Below are 18137 nucleotides of genomic sequence, written 5' to 3'. Positions count from 1 at the left end.
TTCCGAGATGCCTGTAAAACGTGCACTTATCATAACTACTGGGTAAAAGCAAGACCTAAATGTTTCCCCTCTAGTTTCCCAGTGCATTTCTATTTCCTCTACTTTTCTCTTCTTCTTGGGGCACACACTGTCCTTAGTTTTGGATCTTCTACGGAGCCGAGCACACTGCTGGCATTGGCCTGCATGGGATGACTATTGCATAGTATCTCTGGAAGGGCTTGCACATGCATTGACAGAGCAATGTAATTTTGGGGGGCAGGGAAGGTTCTATCACCAGCTGAAAAAAATATTTAGGGTTTTTTTTTTAAAAATTTCTACTTTCTTCCATGTCTACAGTGAATCAGCCTAGTAATTACCAATCACAGGAACCACTTCCTTGCTTCCAAACTGTCATCTCAACTCTTGGGGCTGGCCTGATCCTGTGTACAGATACAGCTCCTGGATCCACCCCACAAGATTTGCAAGAAGCTCTGGGTCTGCAAAGATGCATTCTACCCAGACTCCTCCTTTGGGATCTCCCATTTCCCTTTGTTTCAATGACCCTTCCTTGCAGTGGCTCCCTTTGACGTACAGCATTGCCATTCCACAGGAGGGCCACAAACCGTAACATAAGGTGTTCACCCTTCCCCACCCCTGTGGTGCACTGTGCCAGTCCCCTAGTTCATCTTACCCTTGATAGAGGAAGGCACAGAGCCCCCGCAGGCATAGTCCTCTGGCTTTATGACAAACACAACAAAGAACTGCTCGCCTGGGAAGTCCTTCTTCTGCACAGAAACAAACAAGAGAGAACCTTGTGAAAAGCGAGGGAGGACAGGGCTGCAGAGGAGGAGTCTCCTCTCCCATGCCAGTTAAAGAACTCAATGTAGTTAAATGCCTGGTCTAGATTAGAAAACTTGCACTGATCTAACTACATCAATTAAAAGAAAAAAAAGGTGATCTACTTACACTAGTCAGTGGTTTACAACTTTTTTTCATTTGCAGGCCCCCAAAAATTTGGAGTGAAGGTGCAGATCCCTTTGGAAAGCTTAGACATAGTCTGCAGATCTCTAAGGATCCACAGACCACAGGTTGAAAACCGCTGCACTAGAGCAAACCCCTAATAAAGACACACGCTGGTTTGAGCCTCACTTGCATGTAAACTTCACTTAAATCAGTTTAGCTTCAGTGAAGTGTAGATACAAGTCTAATAGGTTATACTGGTAGTAAAATAACCGTGCCTAATAGGGTACAGAATGTGAGTGAGGCCAAACAGCAAAAATTAAGATGTTTGTACACTAATGCAAGGAGCCTAGGTAACAAAATGGAGGAACTAGAGTTACTGGTGCAGGAAGTGAAACCAGATATTATAGGTATAACAGAGACCTGGTGGAATAGTAGTCATGACTGGGCTACAGGTATTGAAGGGTATGTGCTGTTTAGGAAAGACCGAAATAAAGGTAAAGGTGGTGGAGTAGCACTGTATATCAATGATGAGATAGAATGTAAAGAAATAAGAAGCGATGAAATGGATATGACTGAGTCTGTCTGGGCAATAATTAAATTGGGGAAGAAAACTATTAGAGCCTCCCCTGGGATAGTGCTTGGGGTGTGCTATAGACCGCCGGGATCTAATTTGGATATGGATAGAGCCCTTTTTAATGTTTTTAATAAAGTAAATACTAATGGAAACTGTGTGATCATGGGAGACTTTAACTTCCCAGATATAGACTGGAGGACGAGTGCTAGTAATAATAATAGGGCTCAGATTTTCCTAGATGCGATAGCTGATGGATTCCTTCAGCAAGTAGTTGCTGAACCGACTAGAGGGGATGCCATTTTAGATTTGGTCTTGGCGAGTAATGAGGATCTCATAGAGGAAATGGTTGTAGGGGATAATCTTGGCTCAAGTGATCATGAGCTAATTCAGTTCAAATTGAATGGAAGGATTAACAAAAATAAATCTGCAACTAGGGTTTTTGATTTCAAAAGGGCTGACTTTCAAAAATTAAGGAAATTAGTTAGGGAAGTGGATTGGACTGAAGAATTTATGGGTTTAAAGGTAGAGGAGGCCTGGGATTATTTTAAATTAAAGCTGCAGAAGCTATCGGAAGCCTGCATCCCAAGAAAGGGGAAAAAATTCATAGGCAGGAGTTGTAGACCAAGCTGGATGAGCAAGCATCTTAGAGAGGTAATTAAGAAAAAGCAGAAAGCATATAGGGAGTGGAAGAAGGGAGGGATCAGTAAGGAAAGCTACCTTATTGAGGTCAGAATATGTAGGGATAAAGTGAGACAGGCTAAAAGTCAAGTAGAGTTGGACCTTGCAAAGGGAATTAAAACCAATAGTAAAAGGTTCTATAGTCATATAAATAGGAAGAAAACAAAGAAAGAAGAAGTGGGACCGCTAAAAACTGAGGATGGAGTGGAGGTCAAGGATAATCTAGGCATGGCCCAATATCTAAACAAATACTTTGCCTCAGTCTTTAATAAGACTAAAGAGGATCTTAGGGATAATGGTAGCATGATAAATGGGAATGAGGATATGGAGGTAGACATCACCATATCTGAGGTAGAAGCGAAACTCAAACAGCTTAATGGGACTAAATCGGGGGGCCCAGATAATCTTCATCCAAGAATATTAAAAGAATTGGCACAAGAAATTGCAAGCCCATTAGCAAAAATTTTTAATGAATCTGTAAACTCAGGGGTTGTACCGTATGATTGGAGAATTGCTAACATAGTTCCTATTTTTAAGAAAGGGAAAAAAAGTGATCCAAGTAATTATAGGCCTGTTAGTTTGACATCTGTAGTATGCAAGGTCTTGGAAAAAATTTTGAAGGAGAAGGTAGTTAAGGGCATTGAAGTCAATGGTAAATGGGACAAAATACAACATGGTTTTACAAAAGGTAGATCGTGCCAAACCAACCTGATCTCCTTCTTTGAGAGAGTAACAGATTTTTTAGATAAAGGAAACGCAGTGGATCTAATTTACTTAGATTTTAGTAAGGCGTTTGATACTGTGCCACATGGGGAATTATTAGTTAAATTGGATAAGATGGGCATCAATAGGAAAATTGAAAGGTGGATAGGGAATTGGTTAAAGGGGAGACTACAACGGGTCCTACTGAAAGGTGAACTGTCAGGCTGGAGGGAGGTTACCAGTGGAGTTCCTCAAGGATCAGTTTTGGGACCAATCTTATTTAATCTTTTTATTACTGACCTGGGCACAAAAAGTGGGAGTGTGCTAATAAAGTTTGCAGATGATACAAAGCTGGGAGGTATTGCTAATTTAGAGAAGGACGGGGATACCCTACAGGAGGATCTGGATGACCTTGTAAACTGGAGTAATAGGAATAGGATGAAATTTAATAGTGAGAAGTGTAAGGTCATGCATTTAGGGATTAATAACAAGAATTTTAGTTATAAGCTAGGGACGCATCAACTAGAAGTAACGGAGGAGGAAAAGGACCTTGGAGTATTGGTTGATCATAGGATGACTATGAGCTGCCAATGTGATATGGCTGTGAAAAAAGCTAATGTCGTCTTGGGATGCATCAGGAGAGGTATTTCCAGTAGGGATAAGGAGGTTTTAGTACCGTTATATAAGGCACTGGTGAGACCTCACCTGGAATACTGTGTGCAGTTCTGGTCTCCCATGTTTAAGAAGGATGAATTCAAACTGGAACAGGTACAGAGAAGGGCTACTAGGATGATCCGAGGAATAGAAAACTTGTCTTATGAAAGGAGACTCAGGGAGCTTGGCTTGTTTAGCCTAACTAAAAGAAGGTTGAGGGGAGATATGATTGCTCTCTATAAATATATCAGAGGGATAAATACCAGAGAGGGAGAGGAATTATTTAAACTCAGGACCAATGTGGACACAAGAACAAATGGATATAAACTGGCCACTAGGAAATTTAGATTAGAAATTAGACGAAGGTTTCTAACCATCAGAGGAGTGAAGTTTTGGAATAGCCTTCCGAGGGAAGTAGTGGGGGCAAAAGATCTATCTTGCTTTAAGATCAAACTCGATAAGTTTATGGAGGAGATGGTATGATGGGATAACATGGTTTTGGTAATTAAATATTCATGGTAAATAGGCCCAATGGACTGTGATGGGTTTTTAGATGGGGTAAGATCCAAGTTACCCGGGAAAGAATTTTCTGTAGTATCTGGCTGATGAATCTTGCCCATATGCTCAGGGTTTAGCTGATCGCCATATTTGGGGTCGGGAAGGAATTTTCCTCCAGGGCAGATTGGAAGGCCCTGGAGGTTTTTCGCCTTCCTCTGTAGCATGGGGCACGGGTCACTTGCTGGAGGATTCTCTGCTCCTTGAGGTCTTCAAACTACAATTTGAGGACTTCAATAGCACAGATATAGGTGTGAGGTCTTTTTTAGGAGTGGTGGGTGAAATTCTGTGGCCTGCGTTGTGCAGGAGGTCGGACTAGATGATCATAATGGTCCCTTCTGACCTAAATATCTATGAATCTATGAATCTATGAAGCTCAAACCAGGATAAGTGTGCCTATATTAGGGGTCTGCACTAGTGTAAGTTGATCCATTTTAAATCAATTTAGTACACCGGTGTAACTTTTTGAATATAGATCTTGCCATACACTTAGCACTTTACATTTTCAAAGTCCTGTTCTAGCACCCATTAGGAGAAGCAGAGCCAAGATTAAAACACAAGAGTCCTGGTTTCCAGACCTGTGCTCAGCTCAGTCCACATTGCCTCTCTAAGCAACTGTTCAACTAGTCACAAGCAATAACATGCCACAAAGGGTACAACTATACATACCAGGTATGTTCACCTGGAGTATGAGAGTTACACTGGACTAAGGCCTGGTCTACACTACAGAGTTAGGTCGACGTAAGGCTGCTTACGTCACCTTAGTTATGTCAGTGTAAACACAACAGCTTTGTTCCCACCAATGTAAGTGCCCTACTACACCGACATAACTCCAACTCCCTGAGAGCCATAGGGCTTATGCTGATGTAGTTAGGGCAACACAGTGTCTGCATAGAGAGATGCTGGTTACTTAGATTGGCTGTTGGCTGTCATTCCTCCCAGCTCCATGCAGTTCCCTGCCCGGAGCCTGGCTGCCCCCTCCAGCTCTCCACTCCCCACTGAGAGCCCAGGGTGGGGCAGCCGGGCTCCTGGCAGGGAGCAGGGCATCAGAAGGGCCAGCCCAGCCAGGTTCCCAGCAATGAGCTGAGAGAGGAGCTGAGAGCCCAGGTACTCAGCTCCCCACACGGCCCTTCTTAAGTCGGTGGAAGCATTCCTGGGGAGGACGTGCACCACTGACAGAAGAAAGGTAGCGTGGACATGACCCACCACAGTAATTAATGCCGTGGCTGTAAGTCAACCTAATATAGGTCAACTTAAGGTTGTAGTGTGCCATTACACCAGGATACTGGCACGCCTCCCATGAGTTATAAAGCAGGAAGTTGAAGTGGTGAGTCAGGTGGGAGCGCACAGGGACACTAGAATGAGAAGTACGTTGTAAACCAGAGAGCCGGTTAGCGTTCCTTTAAGCCTTCAGGGCAAGATTTTTCAACACTGGGGGCCTAAAGTTAGGCTGCTAGGTCTATATTAAGGCATGTAAATCACTGGCCCGACTTTCAAGCGTACTGAGCACTTGCAGACCAGTTTATTTGACTGGGAGCTGCAGGTGCTCTCCACTCTTGAAAGCCAGGCCACTGATTCAAATGCCTAAACACCAAACCTAGCAGCCTGTGATGGCTGATCATCAGGAAGGAGCTAATGAGAGCCTGTGGGATCAGTCAGCCCCACCCCGTTGCACATGTGCAAAGTGTCAAGCCTGGAGAGAAAAGAGGAAAAAATACTGCTCAACGGTGGCTAACTGGGAGAGAGACTGGGCCTCTTCAGCGAGCCCTGTGAAAGAAAGCCTGGCTGGGGCCAGAGCCTATCCAGATTACATTGATTCAAAAGGCCAGAGGGGACCATTGTGATATGACTGCCTTGAAGCTGCCTGGAAAGCAGGATCAGCTGGGACAGGGCCTAACTAGAGATTCCGAAGGAACAGAGCCCCTTTGGGACAGATAGGCCTCGTACAGTAGCTTTGTTGTTTCTCATAACTAGTCTGGATCCCCTTTGTTTTGGGACCAGCAGAAGAGTCAGCTGGGGAAAAGACTAAAGTAGGCTTGCCAACTTTCCAATTGCAGAAAACTGAACATGCCTGCCCCACCCCCTCCGGAGGCCCCGCCCCTTCTCTGATGCCAAGCCCCGCTCGCTCCATCTCCCCTCTCTCCACTGCTCACTCTCCCCCACTCTCACTCATTTTCCCCAGGCTGAGTGAGGGCACTGGGGTGGGGCCAGAAATTAGGGGTTCGGAGTGTGGGAATGGGATCTGGGCTGGAGAATAAGGTGTGGGAGGCAGTATGGGCTCTGAGCTTTGGGTACGGGCTCTAGGGTGGGGCCAGAAATGAGAGGTTCAGGAAGTGAGGGGGCTCTGGGCTGTGGCAGGGGTTTGGGTGTGAGTGTAGGGGGGATGAGAGCTCCAGCTGGGGGTGTGGGCTCTGGTTTGGGGTTGAGAGCTTCAGAGTGCAGGAGGGGGTGCGGGCTCTGGGAGGGAGTTTGGGTGGAGTTTGGGTGCATGAGGAGACTCAGGGCTGGGACAGAGGGTTGGGGTGTGGGAAGGGACATGGGGTGCAGGCTCCGGGAGGGGGCTCAGGGCTGAGGCAGAGGGTAGGGGTGCAGGAGGGGGTGCAGGCTCTGGGAGGGAGTTAGGGTGTGGGAGGGGGTTCTAACCTGGGGCAGGGGTTGGGGTGCAGGAGAGGACTCAGGGTGCGGGCTCTGGGTGGCAGTTACTTCAGGCAGTTCCCAAAAGTGTCTGGCATTTCTCTCCAGCTCCTAGGTGGAGGGGCAGCCAGGAAGCTCTACGTACTGCCCCCGTCCTCAGACACTGCCTCCGCAGCACTCATTGGCAGCAGCTCCTGGCCAATGAGAGCTGCGGAGCTGGTGCTCAGGGCAGGGGCAGTGCGCAGGGGCCCCATAGCCACACCTCCACCTAGGAGCCAGAGGGAAATGCCAACTACTTCAGGGAACCACATGGAACCAGGGCAGACAGGGAGCCTGCCTTAGCCCTACTGCGCTGCTGACCGGACTTTAAATGGCCCAGTCAGCAGTGACCAGAGCCTCCAGGATCCATTTTTGACTGGGCATTCCGGTTGAAAACCGGATGCCTGACAACTCTACTGTGAGGAAGGACTAGATGCCAGTCACAGTAGGAAGCAGCCCAGGGATACAGAAGAGGGTCTGAACAAACAGATCTCCTCTGCTTCATACAGGGTCCCTGGGCTGCAGCTCAGTGCAAAGGGCAGATCTGGGTTTCCCTACCTGCCCACCTAGGGTAAAGTGTGAAGACCCTGGAGACAGTGGCTGGCAGGCTCAAAAGCCTGAAGTTAGGACACATACCAGAAATTCAGCCCTTCTGTTGAGATTACCCATAAAAAGAGGTCCCCTTTTTTGCAAAGCAGCATGTGACTGGCTCAAGCACATAAAATGTATTCTAGGAGTCAGTCATTTCTTAGAGAAATAAGAAGGAAATCTAGAACTTGGGAGACTTCCTTGTTCCTAAACCAGCTTTCCCACTGACCTGCTGTGTGGCTTGAGGCAAGTCACCATCTCTCTCTGAAACTGGCTCTCCATTTGTATTAAGATGTGGGCCATGCTATCCAAAAGCACAGGAACCCCTGATCTTGAGCACCAGTATCCCACAGATAAAAAGATTAAGCAGAGAGGAGGCACACAGGGTCACTGGAAATTAGCACTGACAAAATCAACATCTCACCTGTACAGTGATGGCAGCTTGCTTTGTCATGGACTGGTAAACACCATTAAACTCCACATTGTGGTCCAGATCATACACAGGACACTAAAACAAGCATAAGTAATAAAAAAAAAATTGAAAAATCCAACTGCATTTTCTGAGCCAGGAGGAGCCCAAACTGGCTTTCCTCGATAGGCCTGATGTGGAAAAAACTCCCATAAACCTAATAAAAATACACTCCTTTGGGCTTTCAAGTTGGCTTTTTCATCTTCCCCTCACCTCCCCACCAGGGCTTCATGAAGAGCACTGAAGGAGACCAGCCTGGAGTCCCACAGGCAGCAACCTCAGCAGCATACAGGGGCTAGCGAAGCTGTGCTGAGAATACCAGCCATGGCCAGGGCTCAAGTGGTCTCTCTCAGCAAGGACCCAGCTTCAAACAGCCAGGTCATTTACTCTGAATCTCTCAGTTGAAGGCCCCAATAAAGCAGAGGGGAGAAGACATTTGTTATAGCAATCTAAGCTGCTCTACTATGAGTCTAGGCCTGGTCCTCATTTTCCTGATATCCCCAACCTCCTCACGACAGACCCCCTAGCTCCATGTTTCCCCTTTCTGTACCTGCCATGTGGAGTGACAGTCACACGTTTGCCCGCATTGTCGCCCTCTCAGTCATGTCATTTGAAAGGCCACTCATGAGCAGGGCTGCAGGCCAGGATTGTTGTTTCCACTTCACCACCTCCTCCCAGCTATTAGAGGCTGCTCTCAGGGTTTCAAGACTGCTTCCTTCACCTCTCCCTCCCCTATTCACTGCTCCCTCACTCTGAGTGTGCCTCTCCATCCTGCATAGCAGGGCAGGAAGGGAGAAGAAATAGGTGGCCCATACTGCTGCTTCCTGGCTCTGAGCAACAGCAAATTCCACCTGCAGGAGGCAGTCATGGCATGAATGGGAGAGGACCAGAGGGTATGAACTAGAATTCAGGAAAAAGATTGAGGGGGGAGATTGGGCCAGAAGAAAAGGGGAGGACAAAGGGTCAGGTAATAGAGAGAGAGGGGGAACAGTGACCAAAGAAGGTTGGGAGAGGGATGGTGAGAGAAAATGGGGGGAAAGAAGACACCTCATGTCATCTCTCTGTGCCTCCATTTACCCATCTGTAAAATGAAGAGAGAATGGTACTGTCCCACTTCCCAGGTAAGGAAAAGCACCTTCAGATCTTGGGATGGGAGCGTAATCATTAACTTGCTCACTACCCTCACTAACACTGGTAAAAATATCACCTGAGGAGCTACTTAGAACTCAGCAGCTAGTCCTTTCCCATTCCTTCCACAGGCCCTTCACCTCCCTTCAAGCTCCTCCTGTATTGTTACTCTGCAGTACAGGCCCCTGAGGCTTCATATCTCTACTGGTTGAAATACATCACACATGGTGATAGAGGTAGGATACCAATGCCCAGAGCCTACACTCTAGATTATCTGCCATTGAAGGCTGAGAGCCCCCTCTCTAGACTTACCACAATATCCTGGACGGAGACAACAGAACAGGGATAGACTGTTTCAGATACCACCTTGATGATGATGGAATCCACATCTGGAGGGAACTTGTACAGAAAATACTGCAGAAAAAACAGGATCAGTGCTCCCATTTGTGCATTACAGTTCAGGAGTCCCTCTGCCACTGGCTCCAGAACATCCCCAAAAGAACAGAACAGCCCCCTGTATCTAGGCTGAGAAATCAGGCATGGAAAGCTTCTGCAGTCCAACTAGTCACCTGGAGTTCAAGTGTTTTGAAAGGCCTTTGTATTCCTCTCAATGGCTGGCCAAAGATACAGACTGCACCAGCCCCTCTACGCACAGAGTTTAACCCCAGATACCTCCATGGCACCAGAGTTTCAGCAGTTTCAGTTTCAACTCCTGCTCATCATAATACTCCAACATAATACAATAATGTTTTTAAAAAGGTGGGATTTTATAGTAAAGTGTTTTCAATGGCAACAATTGCCTCCAGCAGTTTCTGTATGATTTAGAATGCCATTACATAGGCAGGGGAGGGGCGGAAGCCTGTAGGCTATAATTGTGATTGCCTAACATTTTCCTCTGGTTCTGACTTAGCCACAAAAAAACAAAAAAAAAACAAAAAAGTCAGTGATTGCTACTTTCCTCTGGCTGATTTTTGAAGTTTCAGGGAGATTGGGTTCGCCATTTCTGAGAATGATGTTAGGGTAGCTTTGCCAATGCTAATAATTTTTTCCTAATTTCTTTGAAGAACTGTAGTGCCCCCATGCTTTGGAGCTGGGATTCGAAATTTGGCTAAGGGATAGCCCTGGAGTCACAGAAGTATCTTTTTCTATCCCCATGAAAAGTCATCCAGATTTGGCCAGAGGATAAGCCTGTGAAAATTGCCAATTGCACAGGCTAAGTGCAGGGTGTTAGAGACCGGCTACTAAAATCTCCAAACATTCCAGCTGCACTGAGCATGTTTCCAGCTTTGCATTGCTTCTTGCATGACTCCAGGCAGTACACAGGCAAAGCACCAACTGCAAGATACCCTTTGCTTTTGGCTGTGGGTTTAAGTCATGCTGGCCTGTGATCCAGCAGACTATAAATTCTAATCTCAGCTCTTCCACGGATGTGTGTTAATAATTAAGTTCATTTCACAGCCCTTATATGTGAGCAAGCCCTCATACTCCTATCTTTGGAGACAGGCAAGAATCATTTCCCTCACAAAGCAGTTTTCCTGCTTCCAATTTTGAGCGCAAAGCAGAACTGAACCAGAATTTTTCCAAGTTTTCCAGTTTCTGTATCCATTTTACAGACAAGAAGGGCTTACCGTGAAATGAAAATATGTCTGTGTTACAGCTGTAAATCCTAGCAAATGCCACTTGGAAAATCAGCTGAACCTGTTCCTTCAGATCTATGCAGAGTCCCTTCATTCTGGCCAAAAACCACAAGAATCTGCAGCTACCTGCCGACAGAGCCTGAGAACCAGTTACACAGACACCCCACCTTCAGCAGGGGTGGAAAACTTTATACTCCTCTGAATGTAAAAGGGGTGGAACAGCCCCCTGGGTAATTCCCCAAGTACGGAATTAACATAGGACCAACATAGGAAGTCTCATAGCATCCTCCTGAGCAGTTCCCAGCACAGGGCTGTATGGAGTTCCTGTGCGATGCTCAGGAACTGCTTCCTATGAAGCCAGTTAGGACTTTGGTGAAGTCTCCTCCCTGTGAGCAGACTGTTTTTAGGGTATAAAGCTCACACAGCTTCCACCTTCCTATGTCTGACCTCAGAGCATTTAGCATCCTTTGCCCCTTTGTGCGCTTCCCACAGTGAGTCCACCCAGGCAGGGTCCTGGGGAAGCCAGAGGGTCCGGCACACCAACTTCGCAGTCAGACATGACTCTTAGCCAGCCAGTAAAACAGAGGTTTATTAGATGACAGGAACACGGTCTAAAACAGAGCTTGTAGGTACAGAGAACAGGACTCCTCAGCCGGGTTCATTTTGGGGGGCAGTGAGCCAGACAACCACATCTGCACTTCACTTCTTGTCCCCAGACAGCTTCCAACTGACTTACTCTTCAGCCCCTCCTCTTCTGGGCTTTGTCCCTTTCCCGGGCCAGGAGGTCACCTGATTCCTTTGTTCTCCAACCCCTTTAGCTATCACCTTGCAGGGGGGAAGGGCCCAGGCCATCAGTTGCCAGGAGACAGAGTGTCGGCCATTTAGGTACACTGGCCCTTTGCTCTGCAACAAGTACACCCCCTTATCCCACCACTTAGAGGCTTAAGAAATGCATCGGGGAAACTGAGGCACCCCTACAGTATTCAGAGGAAATCTTAAGAACAGTCCCACTTCATCACAAGGGCATGCTAAAATGGGTCACTTTTTGTTGAGTGATTATCTACAAGAGCTTCCAAAATTTTCAGGAGGAAAAACTGTCTCGTAGTTCCCACTGTTCCTTTTATAGTTGCTCACCTCCTGGCTGACTGCTGCTGCATTTGATCTAAGTAAACACCTTTTAACAGCTCTTTTCCTCTGGTTGTACGAATGAGCAATGGACTTTACAACCAAGAAAAAAACAGTGAAAACAGTTAAAGGGGAAACCATTTTAATGGGAATGTAACTGAAGCGTTTCTTAACATCAGATATGAAACTTATTTACTCTAGTTGCCCTGTAATTTCTCATAGAGATTAGTTATGGCTCGTCAGACCCACACCACTCAGACACTCAGTTCAGAGCATAAGAGCAGCTATACGGGGTCAGACCAAAGGTCCATCCAGCCCAGGATCCTGTCTACCGACAGTGGCCAATGCCAGGTGCCCCAGAGGGAGTGAACCTAACAGGTAATGATCTAGTGATCTCTCTCCTGCCATCCATCTCCACCCTCTGACAAACAGAGGCTAAGGACACCATTCCTTACCCATCCTGGCTAACAGCCAGTAATGGACATAACCTCCATGAATTTATCCAGTTCTCTTTTAAACCCTGTTATAGTCCTAGCCTTGTTCTTTGAAACAATTAAAACAGTAACCTTTTCCTTATCTGCACACCTTAGTTGCATAATAAAACACCTCTCTCACTTGCAATTTTATTAAATTCCTTTCTCAGCACTTGGGAAATGGGCAGAAATTGAGCACTAAGGTCACTGAGCGCTTTTTGTTATAGTTGTATTTCCTTTTCTTGTTTGGGGTTATTCTTGCATTGCTCTAGATTGTAAAAAGAGTCTAGGTCAATTCATTCAATACTTACTTGATTTGATTTATAAAAATGGTGGTGTGCCAATTAAAAGGCACCCATCCTGTGTTGTATAAGAACATAAGAGTGGCCATACAGGGTCAGACCAATGGTGCATCCAGCCCAGTATCCTGTCTTCTGATCAGAGCCGTCGCTAGGGGACGGCGAATCGGGGTGACCACTCCGGGCCCCACGGGCTGGCACAATTGTCCAGCACTAGGTGGCAGGTGAACCTGAGTGAGTGTGTTGGGGGGGGGGGAGCAAACTGGTCTATTTGGGGAGGCACTGCCTCCTCCAGGCTCCCCTACCTGCCCCGAGCACGGTTTGTCCCGGAAGTGACATCACTTCTGCCCCGGGACCCACACCCCCTAGGGACGGCCCTGCTTCTAACAATGGCCAATACCAGATGCTTCAGAGGGAATGAACAGAACAGGGCAATTGTCCAGTGATCCATCCCTTGTCGTCCAGTCCCAGTATCTGGCAGTCAAAGGTTTAGGGACACCCAGAGCATGGTTTTATCCCTGACCATCTTGTCTAATAGTCTTTGATGGATCACCTATCCTCCATAAAAACATCTAATTCTTTTTTAAACCCAGTTTTGGCCTTCACAATATCTCCTGGCATCGAGTTCCACAGGTTGACTGTGCATTGTATGAAGAAATACTTCTTTATGTTTGTTTTAAACCTGCTGCCTATTAATTTCATCAGGTGCCCCCTAGTTCCTGTGTTATGTGAAGGGGTAAACAATACTTCCTTATTCACTTTCTCCACAGAAAGTGGAGAAACTTTCATGATTTTATACATCTCTATCATATCCCCCCAGTTGTCTCTATTCTAAGATGAACAATCCCAGTTTTTAAAAAAGCTTTCTTCATATAGAAGCTGCTCCATACCCTTATTCATTTTTGTTGCCCTTCTCTGTACCTTTTCTATTTTTAATATATCTTTTTTGAGTTGGGGTGAACAGAACTGCATGCAGTATTCAAGGTGTGGGCATACCATGGAATTATATAGAGCTGTATAATATTTTCTGTCTTATTATCTCTCTTTCTTAACAGCTCCTAACATTGTTCGCTTTTTTGACTGCCGATGCATATTGAACAGATGTTTTTGAGAACTATTCACAATGACTCCAAGATTTTTCTTGAGTGGTAACAGCTAATTTAGACCATATCATTTTGTATGTATAGCTGGGATTATGTTTAAATACTTTGCATTTATCAAATTTGAATTTCGTCTGCCATTTGTTGCCCAGTCACCCAATTTTGTGAGATCCCTTTGTAAAGCTTTGCAATCTACTTTGAACTTAACTATCTTGATTAATTTTGTATTGTCTCCAAACTTTGCCACCTCACTACTTGCCCCTTTTTCAGATAATTTATGAATATGTTGAACAACTCTGGTCCCAGTACAGATCCTTGAGGAACTCCACTATTTACCTCTCTCCACTGTGAAGACTGACCATTTATTCCTACCCTTTATTTCCTATCTTTTAACCAGTTACAGAAGGATTTTACCCTTATCCCATGACTGCCTACTTTGCTTAAGAGCCTTTGATGAGGCACCTGGTCAAAGGCTTTCTGAAAGTCCAGGTACACTATATCCACTGGTTTCAGAGTAGCAGCCGTGTTAGTCTGTATCCACAAAAAGAACAGGAGTACTTGTGGCACCTGAGAGACTAACAAATTTTCGTTAGTCTCTAAGGTGCCACAAGTACTTCTGTTATATCCACTGGATCTCCCTTGTCTACACGTTTGTTGGCCCCCTCAAAGAATTCCAGTAGATTGGTAAGGCATGATTTCCCTTTACTAAAACTGTGTTGACTCTTCCCCAACAAATCGTGTTCACATAGGAGTCTGATCATTCTGTTCTTTACTATAGTTTCAACCAGTTTGCTTGGTACTGGAGTTAGACTTACGGCCTATAATTGCCATATTTGCCTTTGGATCCTTTTTTAAAAATCAGGATCACATTTGCTATCTGCAAATCATCTAGTGCAGAAGCAGATTTAAGCCATAGGGTACATACCACAGTTAGTCGTTCTAAAATTTCATATCAGAGTTCCTTCAGAACTCTGGGGTGAACCCCAACTTGTCCTGGTGACTTATTACTGTTTATCAGTGTGTTCCAAAACCTCTTCTACGGACTCTTCAATCTGGGACAGTTCCTCAGATTTGTCAACTAAAAATAATAACTCCTCTCCAGTAAAGACCGATGCAAAGAATTCATTTAGCTTCTCCACTATGGCTTTGTTTTCTTTGAGCGCTTCTTTAGCATCTTGATTGTCCAGTGGCCCCACTGATTGTTTGGCAGGCTTCCTGCTTCTGATATACTCAAACTTTTTTGCTGTTAATTTTTGTGTCTCTTGCTAGTTGCTCTTCAAATTCTTTTTTGGCCTGCCTAATTATACTTTTACACTTGACTTGCTAGAGTTTATGCTCCTTTCTATTTTTCTCAGTAGCATTTGACTTCCAATGGTTAAAGGATGCATTTTTGCCCCCAACTGCCTCTTTTACTCTGTTGTTTAGCCATAGTGGCATATTTGGGGGTGTCCTCTTGCTGTATTTTTTTTAGTTGGAGTATACATATAGTGTGAGCCTATATTAGGGTGTTTTTTTAAAATGGTGTTCTGGGCATCCTGACCCTAAAGTAAAATTAACAATCTTGTATGTTATCCACTGTGACAAATGGACTGCAGTTCCATCAAAGATGGCTCAGGGCCTGATCCTAAGCCCTCTAAATTCAATGAAAAGATTCCTATGGAATTTATTGGGCTTTGTACAAGTGCCTAAGAAACTAACAGCACCATCTCCGTGTTCCTAATGGTAAATAAAAATTATATGAAAGTGTCCATAGAATAATATAAGAAGCCTGATGGCAAAAAATGGATCAACGGAGATTTCTGGAAAGAGAAGACTACTTTGACTTAATAGGAGCTACTAAACATGGCAGAAAGATAAGAAGAGGGGAATATTATAATGCCTGGCTATAAATAATAGAAAAAGGACAGATGAGGCCCAAAAGGCAGGAAAATATCACTGTATCTAAAAAAAATCCATAGTACCTAATGAGAGAGTTTCTGAGTAGAAAGAACCATATAATAGTGTCTGCCAGGATACAAACCCAAGTCATCTAAATGCAGATGTACCAGTAAGGCTATAATAGGAGCCTGCTGGTTAGGAAGAGGGTATTTGACACAGTCTTGACTGTGATGAGTGAACAGATTCCAGGATGCTGCGGTTTGGAAAGAACAGTTATCTGCAGCCAGTGGACCGATTTTCCACACCAGGGATCTGTTGGCAAGCATCTGCAGATTGGATCTTAGATTAATTGGCACTACTTCCAGGGGGTGGACTTCCCCACTCATCTTCAAAGAGAAACCCTCTGAATCCCCACATCCATAGAGGTGGCTGGTTTTCATGGCTAAAGAGAGCTGCTACAATGATCCTCAGTGCTGTGAATTAGAAAAATCTGCTTGTGCTGGCATAGGCAGCAATGGAAAACCCCAAATGGCTGCTGGCCTGGACATTCCAGATGTCAGAGGGCTGGACTGAACCAAGAGTCTGTACCTATCAGTGAGTCATGATTTCATCAATCGGAACATCACCTTCCGGCTGCAGCTGAGGTAATAGTACTTAAAGTGTTGAGGGTTGCAGCTCTGGGAAGGGATAGCTCAGTGGTTTGAGCTTTGGCCTGCTAAACCCAAGATTGTGAGTTCAATCCTTAAGGGTGCCATTTAGGGATCTGGGGCAAAAATTGGGGATTGGTCCTGCTTTGAGCAGGGGGTTGGACTAGATGACCTCCTGAGGTCCCTTGCAACCCTGATATTCTGTGATTCTATGATAAATAGTGAGCCGGGATGCTCGGGGGGAGGGGCACATTTTTAGTACCACTGGAGGGGAGGGGGGAGGCATAGACCCCTTTGTTTAGTTGCTTTCCCTGGGGAAGAGCAGCCAATCCAGGCTGCTGCACGAAGCAGGCAGAGCTCGCCCCTGTCCCCTCAAAAACCAACATCATTCCTCACAGGAGGGAGAAAGGAGCAGGCTCCACTCCTTGTGAGCAATGGGGACAGGATGGTTCCCCTGCTCCTCCCTCTTCCTCCTGGTAATGCTCAGCTTGGGAAGTGGAAGAGGGGATCCTGCTGCAGCTCACCCTCCTCTCCCAGGCCTGGCGGGGGAGAAAGAGCCCCAGGAGCTGCAGGGGGAGCAGAGACAATAGTGGGGAGGAGCAAAATTGATTGCTAGGCAGGGCTATGGGCAGACAGACACCCCTCCCCTCCCCTCCACTTTTTTTTCAGACCACTCAAGCGCTGGTAGCGGTTTGAAGTCTGATGCATCCTTTGCCGCTTTGTCTGCACTAGAGAACTGACTGCATCTCAGCAAATTGTAGTAGAGTGACTGAACCAATGTAAGTTGCAACAGTGCAGAAGTCCATACTGGGCACTCTGTTCCAGCAGCACACAGCGCCGTGAATCCACATCCAGTGCAGGTTGCCGGGCCTGTGGAGTGTTGCAGCAAGGTATGATGTCTGTTTGCACCAGTTCACATTTCTGGTTTGTTCAATTGCTTGACTGAATATCTTGTGTGAGGGTTGGCACCTGCTCCAGGAGGGGCAGAGATTATGCAGTGCTACCCCTTCACTCTACCCTACAGATGCCACAGCAATGGACTAGGTTGCATCCTGAGAGGGAAGTGGGTTTGATCCTATAGCTTTTTGCCATCTCTAACTGCTAGGATCACACTGGAACTCATTTGTGTGTGAAAAGACGCATGCAGCTGATGTCACGTAGGGCTCCTGCTTACCTGAGGCTGAGAAGGGCTGGCAGTGAAGTTAAAGGCTTTATCTGTCCTAAAAAAAATAGAAATAAATAGAGTGAAGACTTTCTAACGCTCACAGCATAAATGCTCCAACACACACACAGCATCTTCAGAGAACTGCACTTCAAAGCTGCATTCATGAAGCACAGGGAGACTTTAAGGCTGCGAGCTAAGCGTTAGTGAGGGACTTACACTTCTATGTTTGTAGGAACGGTTCTTTTCAAACTAGTCCTACTTGCTTTAAGCACTGGGAGAGAGAGTCAGGCCCTTCCTGCTGGGACAGGGTAGTAGCACGGAGCTGATCTGGAACTGGAATATCTGTTCCAAGGGAAAGTCCAATATTAAAAAAAAAAATCCAAATCATAATAAAAAGCTGAAATTTCACAAAGTTCCTGCAAAATGAATGGTTCAATTAAAAAAAATCTATATTTTTTCATACTTTATTTTGAATTATTTATTTTATATTATACTATGATTTATAAAATACATTTAGAAACAGGCAGTTTGAAATGGAAAAATCAAAGTGTTCCATTCCAGTAAGGTTAACTCTGATTAACATGCTTTGATTCAGTTTTTTTTCCCCAAAACAAAAAAGGTTGTTGAAAACATATTCCTGCTGAATATTTCAAATGTGACAAATTGGCATTGTCCAATGGAAAAAGCAATGCCAAAAAACATTTCAACAAGCTCTAGTGGTGCATGGAGAAAGTGATCAGCAGGATGGGGAGTGGAGGGGATCTCAATGCTGCTTGATCAGGAGATGCTGCTGCACAGCTATGGTGTTGGTCCTCCCTAGTTACAGAATAAGGTCTCAAAGGAGTTTGCT

General features: G+C 45.5%; 1 protein-coding gene across 4 annotated transcripts in view; it reads right to left on the bottom strand.

The window, feature by feature from the left end:
• SIDT1 (SID1 transmembrane family member 1) overlaps positions 1-18137 on the bottom strand; it is a 92167-nt gene that overhangs the window by 35138 nt on the left and 38892 nt on the right. For all 4 annotated transcript variants that reach the window (XM_084617955.1, XM_084617956.1, XM_084617957.1 and 1 more), the window contains exons 4-7: positions 17297-17342; positions 9276-9377; positions 7791-7874; positions 671-764 (exon numbers count right to left, since the gene is read on the bottom strand). In XM_084617955.1, coding sequence (XP_084474081.1) covers positions 671-764; positions 7791-7874; positions 9276-9377; positions 17297-17342 — 326 coding nt within the window. The remainder of the gene's footprint in view (positions 1-670; positions 765-7790; positions 7875-9275; positions 9378-17296; positions 17343-18137) is intronic.

This window comes from Lepidochelys olivacea (genome assembly GCF_965140295.1).
Source record: "Lepidochelys olivacea isolate rLepOli2 genome assembly, chromosome: 1".
NCBI lineage: Eukaryota > Metazoa > Chordata > Testudines > Cheloniidae > Lepidochelys > Lepidochelys olivacea.
Note: the sequence above shows the minus strand (reverse complement) of the source record. Positions and strands in the feature narration are given on the sequence as shown.